Below are 14,331 nucleotides of genomic sequence, written 5' to 3'. Positions count from 1 at the left end.
TTTTCACAGCTTCATTTTCAGCACCCATTACTACAGCAATACCTTAATAAAGCTGACCTGTGTCATCAGCAGCTTTTGTATGCATTGTCATGCTTCTTCAAAGTAAACCAGATAATAGAGACGCAAGATGCAATGGTGAAATATTACCTAACCGAAGCAGTCACTTCACTCTGAATATTAGATTTTAGGAGTCCTGTTAAATCTACATCTTTATTTGAATTCTAGTAACTCTTCCTAATCTAAGATATTTCTATAACAGCAAGTGGTAAACCTAAAGAAATGCTACCCAAGACATTGTGACAAGGCGTGAAAATAATACAAGACATTTTGCATATTACAAAGTCTTGCATTTGGCAATTTGCAATGACAAATTTTATGGACACCATTTATTAGGCTTCAGACAGGATGGCAAAGCAGTATCTAACCTCTGATAATGTAATATGATAAAACTATATATCACAGTTCCCAGTCAATGTAGGTTCATTGGAAACTGAACCGTATTTTCTAAATATTAAATTGTGCTTTCCTTATTTGTGTCCCTCAGAAGGTTGCATTCCAATGCAATGATTCCCTCCTGTACGATTTATGATCTCTGTTAAGCATTATTCCTGCTCTGTGCAAAATATATCCAGAAACGTACAGGATTAGCACAAGGGATTAAGACCTTAGCCCCATCTCCCTCTCACAAATCCCCTCAGAAGAGCTCACACGACAGATGACACATTTTAGCTGTGTATATCTGATAAAAAAAAAAAAAAAACATTTGAAAACAGACCTTCAGATCTACAATGTTAAAACACATTTGTTGTACATCAAAAAAAATCTGTAAACAGATACAGATTATATCTGATTTAATAGGCAAATAAAATGCATAATGAGATCTGATTCCTATGTTATCTGCAGCTGTGGTCAAATCGGAGTCATTGGTCAGGAGAATATGAAACAACAGAAAACATTCCACCAGATTACATTTAACTTAACACAATGAGAATGTAATGTATAGATCCAATCATAAAATGACCATAGACAGGGGCAGATGTCCAAATTTAAGGAATGAGAAACTGTCTGCTACCAAGAACATTGGGCCAGATTTAATAAAGCTCTCCAAGGCTAGAGAGGATACACTTTCATCAGATAAGCTGGGTGATCCAGCAAACCTGGAATGGATCTGGTTCAGAATTGAAAACATTTGCTAACAAATACCAAACGACTTAAGAAATCCATTCCAGGTTTTCTGGACCACCCAGCTTCACTGTGGAAAGTGGATCTTCTCCAGGATTGGAAAGCTTTAAGAAATCGGGCTCATTGTGAGAACGTTGAAGTTCGTTGTACCTGAGGGACAACAGGGCTACATGGAGCTGTGCTTGTAATATTGACTCTCCTAACAGAGGAGTGAAGTATTGGACCTTCATACAGGCTGCCTGCAGATCAGAGATGATATTGGACAGGGTGTTGTGTAATATAGGGGAGTTGGAATGGTTTAGAACTGCTGACCCACTCGTTATCTGATTTTCTTATTATCTAGTTGTTTTCAATAGTAAACAGCCAGAGTGTGTAGAAAAGCCAGACTCCTGCATACTTTAGAGCAGGACTTTTCTCTTTAAGTATAAGGGTCCTTCTCTACAAAATGATGGCAGGAGGCAAAATGTTCTACTTAGATTGATGTGAACTGAAAGTTGGGCTGGGCTATAATTCATTTTTTCCAAATAAAATAAACATCTCATTTTTTATTCTTTATGTGGCTGTACTTCAAGCTTCAAAACTGCATCTCGTTTTCATACTCTTTTACCTGCTAATCTGTGAACACAATTCTTGTCCCTTCATAATCCTATTTTTGCACATTGGTCAAAGCGGAACACATCAAGCTATAGAAACAGTCAGCATAGTCATTGTTCAGAGACTTAAGTAGTGTTCTAAAAAATCAGATCTTTTCAGCAATAAATGTATGTATGGGCAAAAGATTTTATTTTTAGGTTTTGGCTACAGTAGGGTTAAAAGTCCATATAACAGGTGCCCTCCTTTGGAAGTATTGTGTGTAGCTGACATAATACTAACGTCACATATTGATAAGAAAAGAAAGGAAACAGTCAGAAAGACCTTGAAGCCTGTTACAAGGTATAAAAACCATCCACATGGTTCTTTTCACTCAGATGAATGTGCAGGCTCTTATAACTAAAAGTAAGCTGTATCTTTGTACAAATAGTCACTGGCATTTAGTTGTACCCAGATCTGCAATAAAACCACACTAATGTGAAGGTTAATGCAGTGCCAATTTTAGATGCATCATGACAAAGGGTTCACTGAACAGAAGGTATGGGAATCTGTAATGAATATAATTTACCAAAAAAAACGTTTTTTTTACAAGTGTTCTAAAAGAGTGTTGGGGGAGGGGGGATGCTGATTATGCATTTCCAGAGTACATGTAGGATGCAAAGTAAACAACCAACAAAATCATCTGGCATCCAAAAACATAATACAACTTTACAAAAGTAAATCAGAAAATGAATGCGGCTCTCAGATCTCCTCTCTACACAAATGACAAACTACAGAGCATCTCCAAAGTACACCCAAACGCAATTTGCAAGAGATGGTATCTTTTCGGCACTAATGGGGCAAACAAGCCATAGCCAGAATATGCACACACCCCAAAGTAAGGAAGCTGAAAAATAACATGCTGGGAACCGTTTACTCTTCTGTCGGGAGGACTTAAACCAGACTACCAAACAAGCTAGCTGTACAAGACAGTCAGTCAACTTGCAGGATTTAGGAAGACCCAGTATAAGGATTTATCATAAACAATGACATTACCCGTGGCAGTAAACTTCCATTCATTGCCATAATTATTGTAATGATAATAGTAACAGTAATAAATATCTATTAGAAGACTACGTCAAACTTTCAAAATTTAGCTCTGCCCAACGCTCAGCTTTTATATACGGATGGTTCAATGGACAGCAGAACACACCTGGAGATCCGTACTCATGTCTTGGCAGCCTGCAGATTTTCGGCATCACTTCCATCAAGGTATTCACATACTGCAGAATTGTACCTTGCAACTACAGTCAACAAAGACAAAATTAGACAAAGCCAGTAAAACACCCATTTATAAACATTTCTATAAAAATGGTTTATGGCTAACCAGACTGTAAAGTGTAATTCAAACATACTATCTATAAATGTTAATAATTTTGGAATTCATTTTTCAAACTCCTTGTGTAAATTCAGCCTTCCTAGTTTTTGCTTTTCATAATTTGTTAGTGGATTATGGGTTATTTTAGATTTGGTCACCGGGTCTTCTGTATACTTCATGGCCTTTGTAGCAGAGAGGAGAACTAAAAATTGATTCCTATGTAAAAAAGCATTTGTAAATAATTATGACTCTGCACAATAATAAAACTAGCACTGCACAGTAGGACCGTCTAAATTCCTTGTTTGTCTGCTACGTGATTAGCATTGTGCAGTGATAATCAAACTATCTACATTGGATTTAATATTTATTAGATAGCTTTAACCTTCCCTCATGTTCCAGTGACAAAAGACAATATTGTAATTTATCTTATCTGTCCCAATGACAACAATTTTTGAGAAAGGAATTGAGGAAATTTCTACTTTGCAGGGTTCTAGTCAGCTTTAATGACAAATAAAAAGTTGACAAAAATAATAAAAGTCCGCCCACACCTTTGTCATTATTTATATACTCACCAAGCTTTTCACAACTTTTAGCAACTCCTCCATCACCACTGCAATGCCTTGATATCCTAGGAGGCGACAGATCATTTTAAAGTGAGGAGGACCCACAAAGTTTCTGTAGGTACTGAAGATGCTGCTGTAAGCATGGTTAAGATTCTGTAGAGAAACAAAAGGTGGTAATGGTTTGATATCTGTTGCTCATAACTAAAACTTTTTCTCTGAAAATGTGGAGATTTAGTACATTTTTCAGACAGGCAATACATTTTTACAAAAACACCACAGACAATAGAATTCCAGTAATATTTAATGTAATTTATTTCACTTTTGACAGGGGGTCAGAAAATAAATCATGGCATGCAGGGAAACTAAATAAATAATATATGTATTATATTAATAAAAATAAATGTTCAAGTGACAAAGTATATGAGCTCCTAAGGATCCTTTAGGATTTTTTTTACCCTGACAGGGTCTCCCTAACATTTGTTAGGATTATCATATCCAGGTCATGCCACAGCCACAAGTTATTGGTCACATTTCACTGGATATGTTCTATCACAGTGAAGATGATCCCTAAGTGGATCCCTATCTGAAATAAAGTGGGCAGAAGCACTCAGAATATTCTTCATGCAGACCTCTAAAAGCTGTCAACAAAGTCTGTAGATTAATTTGAGTGGTAGAGGAGATAATAGAGTTCTGCGAAATCACATTCCTTTTCACTTGTACAACAAGACAGTGAATCAACAGTGGGCACAAGAAGAGTTTGCAATAATTAGCCACGTGATTTAAACAAGCACTTTATTAGGTATATCCCCCTTCACAAAAACTCTGGTTGACAAGGAACAAGGGAAAATCCATTCCCATCCCCTATCCAGACAGACTGTTTTGTTCTAATTCTACCCAGCAATTCAAATAGGAAAAACAATTAAAATGTTTTAGGTGGTTAAAATTTTATTTTCTAAATGCTTAAAACACATGCAAGCCAGTTAAAAAGAAAAATAAACCCCATAAAAAGTAAACAAAAGTGACCGTTGTCTCTGAAACAATTCCCAGTAGACATGTAAACTGTTTTTTTGCCAGTCTAATATTTCATTTGAAACAACCCTTTATTACTGTAATGTGGAAAACAACTACTATGCTACTGCAGTGAACAAAAAAAGCAAAAAAATAAAAACACAAATATAATACTATCTGCTTTACAGAAGCATGGAACTGATGCAGTGTTGGAGCAGAATTCATTGTACATTACGGCATATTTGCTTCTAATATTGTGCATTCTACTAACCCTGAGTTGTGATCTTGCATGAACTAGTTTCACAAAGCAACCCGGGTGAGCAATTTGCCTTGTTTTCTTCAATTTCTAATGAACTCTTACTACACCAGATGCTGAGCAGATTAAGTGTGACCCTGTTCTATAAGAGAGCTTTGGCAAACTGTCCTCTGATTGTGTTTAATTGAAAAACTATCATGTCAAATGAAGCTGTCCTACTTCTTTTAACAGGAAACACATAAGGAGTGAGAAGACGCTTGGCTACCTCACCTCCAATGAACTCCTAGTAAACAAAAGGGAACAAGATATATAAGACACTTTATTCTACAATGAATAGACATAGTTTGTGAAATGGATTGGTGTTTTTTAGGACATTTAGGTAGCAAGCAGCAAAACCTTAAACTGTGAAATACAATCCAGTCCTTACACAGCCCAGCTAAAGTGAAAGAAGGGATAGAGTATTTGTTCTAACAGAATCAAAATAAGGTAATTTTTATTTTATAGCTTCATAGGTTTGTAAACATGTTTTAGTTGTTTTTATTTACTATATGTAAATGGCCTTTTTTTTAATAAACTAAAAAGGTTACTCACAGAACAGTAGGCTATTTAAAGAAAAATAAGTAGCTGCACATCTGCACATATACTTCAGGGTTGAGTCACCACATTGTGGCAGCTGTGTGTGGAAATTGAAGCCTGAGCTACAGAATTCTGTAAACTGGATGTTTTCACACATTTAAACACATAACAAAGGACTCAGAGTAATATGGGTTAGCTACAGAGACAGCATAGCAGTATTTGTCTAAAACAGCCAGTGACTTTTAATAAAAAATGGGTTACTGTGATGTGTCGTTTGCTCAACATATAAATTTCAGCTTGAGCTATTTAAGTTGTAAACTATCTTTTTTTCATTTCATTACCAGAAAACCTGGAAACATGAAAAAGGTTCATAAAGTTTTATCTACTGAATTGAAAGGAGAAAGCATTTTTTTTTTAATGGAACATTTTATATTTACATGCTAAAAAATGTTTTCCTTGCATGTAAAAAAAAAAAAAAAAAACTGTACAATTACTGTTGCATTGCCTTTTCATTCTACAATTATTCAATTTCCCTATAGCCAACATGTGATCTGTTTTTCCCAGAAACAAAATGCCGCCACTAAAAAAAAATGGCCCATTCTCTTGGATTCTTGGTAGTGTATAAGAGAACTTTTCTTACAATACTGTCACCCCCTCGTGCACTACATCTCGCATGCACAGTGGTGTCTTGTTTACTGGTGTGTATTCAACTTGTTTACCCATCGTGCAGTCACAGATCATGGCATTTAGGTTATCACAGCAGACCGCTAATCTTACAAAATCAAAGTGACAACTACAGATGCAAAGCCGTCCAATTGTTTTGGCAAGGAGTCAATGCCAGTTAATGAATGGCATGGGCAGGGGGAAGATGATTCCAATTGTACTTAGAGAGACCAACCATATGTTTTTATGCCTCAAAACACTAATTGATGCATAATATTTAAAAAACTGTTTTTGGAATAAAAACTAGGCTTTTATAGCTATATTCATCATAAGTCATCATATTGGTAATGAAGCAGGACAGAACATAGCATTTAAGGATATAAATTTATTAAGAGTTTATATTAGGTAAACAAAACATTCAAAACATTATTCTGGAGCTCATAAGATAAAAAGTACATGGAAACAATAAAAGTAGATTAAAATACTAGTATACATTTGCAAGGGGAAAACTAGCTAATTTTAGCAAAAATATTATTTTGACCATACACAAAAAAATACAAATTATTTAGACAAAAATGGCATTTCAAAAAGTGATCGGATGCATAAATGCTAAACTGACAACAAAGCCTCTCCTTTGGAAAATGATCCCCCCTTTCAGAATGACATGCTGGCTTTTCAGTGTCTGATGATCTCAGAATGGGGAGGGCATTACTAGACTGAAGTGCTCTACCTAAAGGAGAGGGCATAAGGCAGCAAAGTGAAAAAAGGGCTGAAAGAGGGGGGAGGGTGAAAAAAAAATCATCTATATAAGTCTTCTGAAAACCAAGGCAACCGAGCAAGGAAATATGCATTCACACAGGAATTCATCCAGCACAGACAAAGCAGTCACTTTATCAGTGTCCCTGGAGAATGGAAACAGAAGTGATGGGCATGAGGAGCTGGCAAACCCAGGAATATAGGCACCAATAAAGCACAGGTGCAAAGTACATCAAACAGATCTTCATACAGCAGGAGAATTTATCACTCACAAGGTAGGATATTACTTGCTAACAGAGACTTTGGTAGATCTAATAAATCATATGAGATTTTCAGGGATAGTTTTTTTTTTTTTTGTGCTCCTGAAATGTATTTTTCTATGTATGTGAACAAAATCATAGAAGAGAGGGACTACTGTTAATGAGAAGAACAAATGCATAGAAAGAATTGGAGTTAAATATATTAGTAGTAAACAGATAACCCCTGTACAGAGAATACTGAGCATTATAACTTGCACTGTCAGTTACAAAATGTACATAAAGATTATTTAAGATAAAAAATCCAACAAAAGACATTGTGAAATATAACACAAGAATGACAATACCCCCTATTACCACTGTATAATATTCTGCAAATGTACACCGTTATTCTATGTGGGAACAATTATGTCTAATAACCCATTGAGAAATGCAGACATTAACTAGAACTTGCCTAGTTCCTAGCATGGCTAAACGCTGAAATGTGTTTGCTGTTAGTTAAATCCTGCATCCAATGGACATCTAGGTCTGCTCAATTTGTTCTTCGATATAATGTACATGTAAATTTAGGACATTTGTATATGTGGTATCTCCGACAAAAGAGTAAATCATATAAATAGACACACACACCCACATATACACACAACTGACACCATGCACATACAGCTGTACGAGAATGGATGACACAGTCAATCCATCATAAAGCCCATCTGCTAAGCTGCAGCGTGTTAAGTGAACTCTGCAGCTGTCTTTTACATACCATTATCATCAACACAAGAATTTATATCTAAGTATAGGTATAGACACTATAATGTATCTATTTACTCTAAATTGAGAGCAAAAGACAAACTTTTAACCCTTTGAGCATAATACATATTGTACTAGGAAATTCTGATGGCCAGTGATGCATCTTTGCACCATATGATAGATGAAAGATGAAGGTAAATCTGTACATAAAACTAACATACAAGCTCCACATAGTACATCAGTGAAACTGAAGATTGACAGTACCATTGAGCTAACAGCATGTAGCACAGTTACTATGCAATTGATATTTTCTCAACAAGGTTCAAGATCGTCACCACTGGAGAAAGAATTCATTCCACCATAGTACAACTATAACAACCAATTATACCACAGAAAAAAAACCATCAACTAGAATTACTGAATTAAATATACCTTATCTGGTAAAGAAATAAATGTTATCTAGATCATTCTATGAAATCTGAACTGTTACACTAAATACATATAAGCAAAACCAATCTGAGGCTGGGCAGCCAAATACACAACAAAGAAAGATAATCCATGCCCATTGTATGATGCTAAAGAGATATACTTACATTGTGGTTACATAGTCTAACAGATTGAGATTTCCCATTCCACACAGAAGGGGTATTTACACATTGTACACAACTGGAAAACTTGTTAATTACACCTAAAAACAGACCCATGTATGGGTATCTTACATTACATTTTTAGCAGAATATATTAAAAGGGATCACTCCAGTGAATACACTTATCAGTCAGATCATTTTGATCATTGGCAGTGACTGAATAACAGAATGCAGTCACTATAATAGTAAGATTGATCTGTTTATGGACACGTAGACGTTGGACTACAAAGAATGTAGCAACTCATTTGCAGCAGGATCCTTTAAAATTTTCAGATGTTCTACGATCTATTAAAAATGCATTTTTAGCTTACTACATGGACAATATCCCAAACCATTCAACTTTAAAATCCTTTGTCCAGTCATGTATTTCCCATCCTATTGTGTGTGAAATTCCCCCACCTACTAGATTGTAAGCTCTTCGAGGCAGGGTCCTCTCCTCCTGTATCACTGTCTGTATTAGTCTGTCATTTGCAACCCCTATTTATGTACAGCGCTGCGTAATATGTTGGCGCTATATAAATCCTGTTTATTAATAATAATAATAATAATAATGTGCATGGGAAAAGCACTGCAGATTATTTACAGATTCCCGAAAGGGAAAGTTGTACAACACTGCCACTTCCTCTATTAGACTCCAATAACAGAGCACGGAACAAGGTGATGCCACAAATTACCATAGCACCGACCATGAAGTAGCCCAACATGTACTGTACAGTGTGTGGATAAAATAAATAAGCATGTATGAACTGTAGTGTTTTTAGTTTAGTAATAAATCTGGCAGATCACAAATTATATTTTTCTGGTAAAGGGGAATTTTAATTGAGAAAAAAAATCAATGATACTTTTATAGCAATCATACACTCTTACACACATACACACTGTATCCGTCTATCATTTTTAGGGCACCTGTAGTTATTTCTCACATTTTCCTAATATTTAACTTTTTAAATATTATAGAAACAAATGCAGTTTAGTATTTGATATAACTGTTTGGGGTTTAGACACACTTTACATCTAACATTATCTTGTTTTCTAGAACATTAGTTGTCAACTTATCCAACGAAATTCTTCCAAGACACCATGGTCATCTCTATTCAGAATATTACTGCCAACACAGCTGTGGTCAATTGGCCTTCGATCGCAAGCTGTGCTGACAGCTTCTATAGTATTATGTATCATGCTGACTGGAATACAATGCTATCTGGGTACTCTAAAGAGAAATTTAAGGAGGAGCGGATTCCTACAAGTCGAACATTTCATACCATTGAGAACCTAGCCCCTCTTACAATGTACAATCTGTGTGTGACTTGTCAGTCTGCCAAGCCATCCAGTGACCAATGTAAAACCTTTCAAACTTTAAGCCAAGACCCAGCAACTGTGAACAGCAAGAAAAAAGATCTAGCACTGGGTATCTGGCTGACCAGCAGCATTATACTCCTCATTATAGTCTGCATCCTAATCTATGGCTGCTTACACATATGGTGGAGAAAACGTCAGGAACGTGCCATGGCCCAAAATTCTGAAAGCAATGAAAGGAACAAGAGACAGGCCTGGACAAAAAATGAAGAACCTGTAGAGGAGTACGAGAAGCCAGGCCTGTTAGCAGTAATCGGGGCAAACAACAGTGAAGATGTCAGTGTAGACAATAACCAACAGGACATTCAAAAAGATCCTTTATCAGCAAATGAAACAAATAGTTTGAACTGCAGCGATCAAGAACAACATGTCGTCCTTATTGGGTCACCTACCAAGTAAAGTAGTTCTTGAAACATCATACACCAATAAATTAGTAAAATCTCACATTTTAATATAAGGTATTTATATAGCCCTGACATATTCCCTTCATTGGAAGTCTATAGTCATGGCACTAACTGTCGTCTCAGACGGATTTGCAATCTAAAAGCCTTATATTTCTGAGATAAAGTCTATGGTTACAAATATTTACAGTGGATGTGTGTCATTGTACATAAATGAATAGATAATAAGAAACAATCAAGTTAATTCTTTTTGATAATAGGTAGTCCCAGGATTCATTTTTAACATCTTATATAAAAGAGAGACAAAAGGGCAATTATTTCGTGAAGAAATACATGCCAAGCAAAACAATATTGTATTTCATACACGACTCCGTTATCGTGATGCATAGCTACCATGTAAAATATACACAAATGTTATCTCTTCTAGTATAAGATAATCAGCACTGTGGTGGCTTTATTTTACAAATAGAGGAAAGAATAAAAAATAAGAAGTGCGCAAAAAAACAATATACCACTTTGTGTAGAATGTTACCACTGACTTATTTTAAACTTTAAAGGGAGTTTTATCTTATTTACAACAATTTTCAGGGCTATAGGTAAATAAAAGATCAGCTTCATGTAATTTATGTTATCAATGTGTGAAAAAAGTTCACCAAATTTTGTATTTATATAGAGCCTATAATTCTATGTATACTATGCCAAATTATGTTATCAATGTGTGAAAATGTTCCAACAAACTTTGTACCTATTTTGAATTACTAATGATATCCTTATATGGTCAGATTATGTTATCAATGTGTAAAAAATAGTCATAAAAAAACATATGTATCCATACAGAGTTTATATTAATATATTGATTACCATATTTGCGCAGTGTATACTCCTAATCCAGGTCTATCAGCACTTTTGCGTAGGAATTATTGCAACTCTTTTTAGCAGAAAGAAGAAGTCATTGTAGAAGATAATTGATGTTGTAGTATAGGGGCTCACCTACACATTCACATTTAAAACAATAACAAAATGAATGTAAAGATGAAAGTGTGTTGGTCACATTACGGTTAAAACTGTGACAATAACTTGTAATATGTACTTGCAATATGTAATGTTCTCAGAAATATACCTTATTTCCCCTTTAAAATCTAATGATACTGTACTATAAGGCAAATTATGTAGCTGTACACTCAAAAGACCCCCATATGTTGCTAGCTTACTTCAATAAAATGACTATCACTATCTATATATCTTTTAAACCCAGTGCTTAGTGGAAACACAATTACTCTGTTTAATAGGCATGGCAAGTTTTTTTTAGGAAGGTAGTTCTTGCTTCACTTTTCGTTTCAGTTCTCCACAAAGTGATCACAAGACCCTTCATATTTCATTCCTTAAATATTGTTTATGATCATAACTTTACACAGGCAGGGTATTCTCCCACCAACTCAAATACGTGTGGTATAGATTTCTAAAAACATTTATTTTTTATCTGTTATCATTAGCATCTCCTAATTTGGTTGACTTGGGTATCAGATATAATAAACAGTCAGCAATTTTACAGGTTACTTATATTACTGATGTGTCCCTCACCTCTTCCTATATAGGTAATAAAACTAGAAACATTTAAATATAAAAAAAGGTAATTATGTAGATTACAATATTGGTTATATGCACTTGTGTAGACATTTTGTTTGGTGCTGCATTCTATTTTTAGAAAAACGTGTTGTGTTATTCATAGGTTGTTGAATGTCTACATTTACAGGCAAAAAGCATAAATACCTGCATTTTTTAACAATTAGCTGTAAATATAACCTAATAGCAGCGCAGATTGACCAAGTCTTCTGACTGCCAAAGTAAATCTCTACAATGGATGGCCAAAAATAGAAATTCTTTGACAGGTGAAAATGTGCTTTTATGTATCCCATCTATGTATTTATCAGTTGCAAATAAGTAGTATGGAGGCAGAATCATATCAGATTTTACTTGGCATAGCAGCAGTAAAATGCAGGTCAATGTTTTTAGTTAATAAATTTATCTTTAGTATTCCCACACAAGGCAACATAGGTTCTTTCTCTTCCTTGCCATCACTATGCACCAAAAATATCATAAGGATGTCAATGCATACTGTATTTCAGTATGAACCCCCAGTATGAATAAGGGTTCAAAAAAAAAAAAATACACAGAAATTCGAACATGTTTAATCCATATGTTCATCTATAAATAAGTTTGTTTTTATGTCTTAATGTAAAACATCAGATGTCATGTTATTTTAAGAATACAAATGTGTTTTATTCTGTACAAAAACTTCTGTAGTGGATATGTATGGCAGGAGTAAGTAAGGCATGTGAAGGGGGAACAGCAGCTGCAATTACCCCAAATCCCTTACAGAGGACAGCCACATTATTTATAGTAATATTAACATTTAAAAATTGGGTACAGTTACATTTAGAGTATTCAGACTTTGTCTGCAATTTAAAGGGTACCACACGGAAAGCATATATATTGGAGAAAAAAACAACTATGGGAGGGAATTAGTATTTTGAGTAGTAATTAATAATACAAGTACAGGAAGAACTGTGGTTATTAAATAATACATTTGAATTACAGGTTAGTTTCAATGTTCATTCCAAATTCCCCCCAAATATTTTTAAAAGGATTCATCCCTACCTTAGAGCCATACAAATATTGTGGTTGAGCATTGGGTGGCTTGTCACGCTGAAATTCTTGGGAGAATGGAAGAACTGTGCGAACAAATCTGAAGAATAAAGAGAAAAAAAGAGAGAGTAAAGCTTGTGATATATATATATATATATATATATATATATATATATATATATATATATATGAAAAAGAACACAACACAAGCATTTATTAGGTTGCCTGCCTTCTCTGCACACTTAACTGCTCTTCTCTAAATTTTTGTTATATTTTATTTTGTTGTTCTTGCCAATTTTACATCATCCTACTTTACTAACTGTAATGGTGTATTCACATATATGAATTGTAGGGGCATCCGCGATAACAATTGCGTTCCCATAGCTGCATGGTTTTGCAAAAAAGAGAAATAGCGCAAGTTAGCTTTCTGGACTGTGCACTAACAATTCATTTTAGAGTGAGACTGTTTATTTAAAGAACTGCTCTAATAAAAATGTTGTTGAGGTTGAAGTTTCGACAGAAAAACTTTCATTCAAATATTCTTTTAGAACCACAAAGAAAATAAATCCATTTAGTTTGCCAAATGCTTCATCAAACAAACTATGACCTTGTAAAATGAGCTGTAACATCATCACTGTGCTTTACAATGCCTGTGCAGGGAGCAAAGTTCTGGAAGGGAACCAGCAGTTTCGCTTACTAGAAGCTGCCAGCACAAAATGGCAGGGTGACCAGTCCCCCTGCACAAGGAGGGAGAGATGCTTCTACCTAAATAACATTTGCCTGGAGTTCAGCTGTAAAGCTCAACTAACTGCAACTGTGTTAGTGTAAATATTATGTGTATATATGAAAGTAATTCTTTTGGAATTGACATTCTAAAATGTAAAATCCACTATGCAGTTGTGTTTGGCTGTAGCTGTGCAATCTATCCACACAGCCAGGACATTTGTGTCTTTTAGTTTTCTTTTAAAAGACCCTGCAATTGCTCATTATCTACTTCCTGTGACTTCAGGTCCTGTCACTACTTGTTTTGCTGACTCCCTTGCAGCACAACTATAGGCAATCCAAATACTTTTTTGTACAGCTTTACAGTCACATTACAATCTTCTGTTAAAATAATCAATTCATATTTGTATGGAGTCTTTATGAAAAAGATAAATGCGCACTAGGATGAACCATGTGAAATTCCCCAAAATCCATATGAAGCAAAATCATTCCATGTGAAGAGTTGACCATGCAAGATACATACATATAGGCCTTTTTTTAAATGTCAAATTACTTAACCAACACAGATCTGCATAAAAAGTGACATCAACAGTTTTCAGTAA

At 34.9% G+C, this 14,331-nt stretch overlaps 2 protein-coding genes across 4 annotated transcripts in view; one reads left to right on the top strand and one right to left on the bottom strand.

Moving 5' to 3' along the window:
• CYFIP1 (cytoplasmic FMR1 interacting protein 1) overlaps positions 1-14,331 on the bottom strand; it is a 54,554-nt gene that overhangs the window by 7,799 nt on the left and 32,424 nt on the right. For all 3 annotated transcript variants that reach the window (XM_072412801.1, XM_072412792.1, XM_072412810.1), the window contains 3 exons: positions 13,019-13,106; positions 3,703-3,846; positions 2,966-3,056 (listed from right to left, as the gene is read on the bottom strand). In XM_072412801.1, coding sequence (XP_072268902.1) covers positions 2,966-3,056; positions 3,703-3,846; positions 13,019-13,106 — 323 coding nt within the window. The remainder of the gene's footprint in view (positions 1-2,965; positions 3,057-3,702; positions 3,847-13,018; positions 13,107-14,331) is intronic.
• On the top strand, positions 6,926-13,516 carry FNDC9 (fibronectin type III domain containing 9). The gene is made up of 2 exons (XM_072412824.1): positions 6,926-7,227; positions 9,640-13,516. The coding sequence occupies exon 2, from the start codon at positions 9,684-9,686 to the stop codon at positions 10,356-10,358; it is 675 nt and encodes a 224-aa protein (XP_072268925.1). The 5' UTR covers positions 6,926-7,227; positions 9,640-9,683; the 3' UTR covers positions 10,359-13,516.

This window comes from Pyxicephalus adspersus, chromosome 1 (genome assembly GCF_032062135.1).
Source record: "Pyxicephalus adspersus chromosome 1, UCB_Pads_2.0, whole genome shotgun sequence".
NCBI classification, from domain to species: Eukaryota; Metazoa; Chordata; class Amphibia; order Anura; family Pyxicephalidae; genus Pyxicephalus; species Pyxicephalus adspersus.
Note: the sequence above shows the minus strand (reverse complement) of the source record. Positions and strands in the feature narration are given on the sequence as shown.

What these genes read in the sequence shown, in the direction of transcription:
- FNDC9 (XM_072412824.1), top strand. Translation starts at nt 9,684, where the DNA reads ATGGTCATCTCTATTCAGAATATTACTGCCAACACAGCTGTGGTCAAT.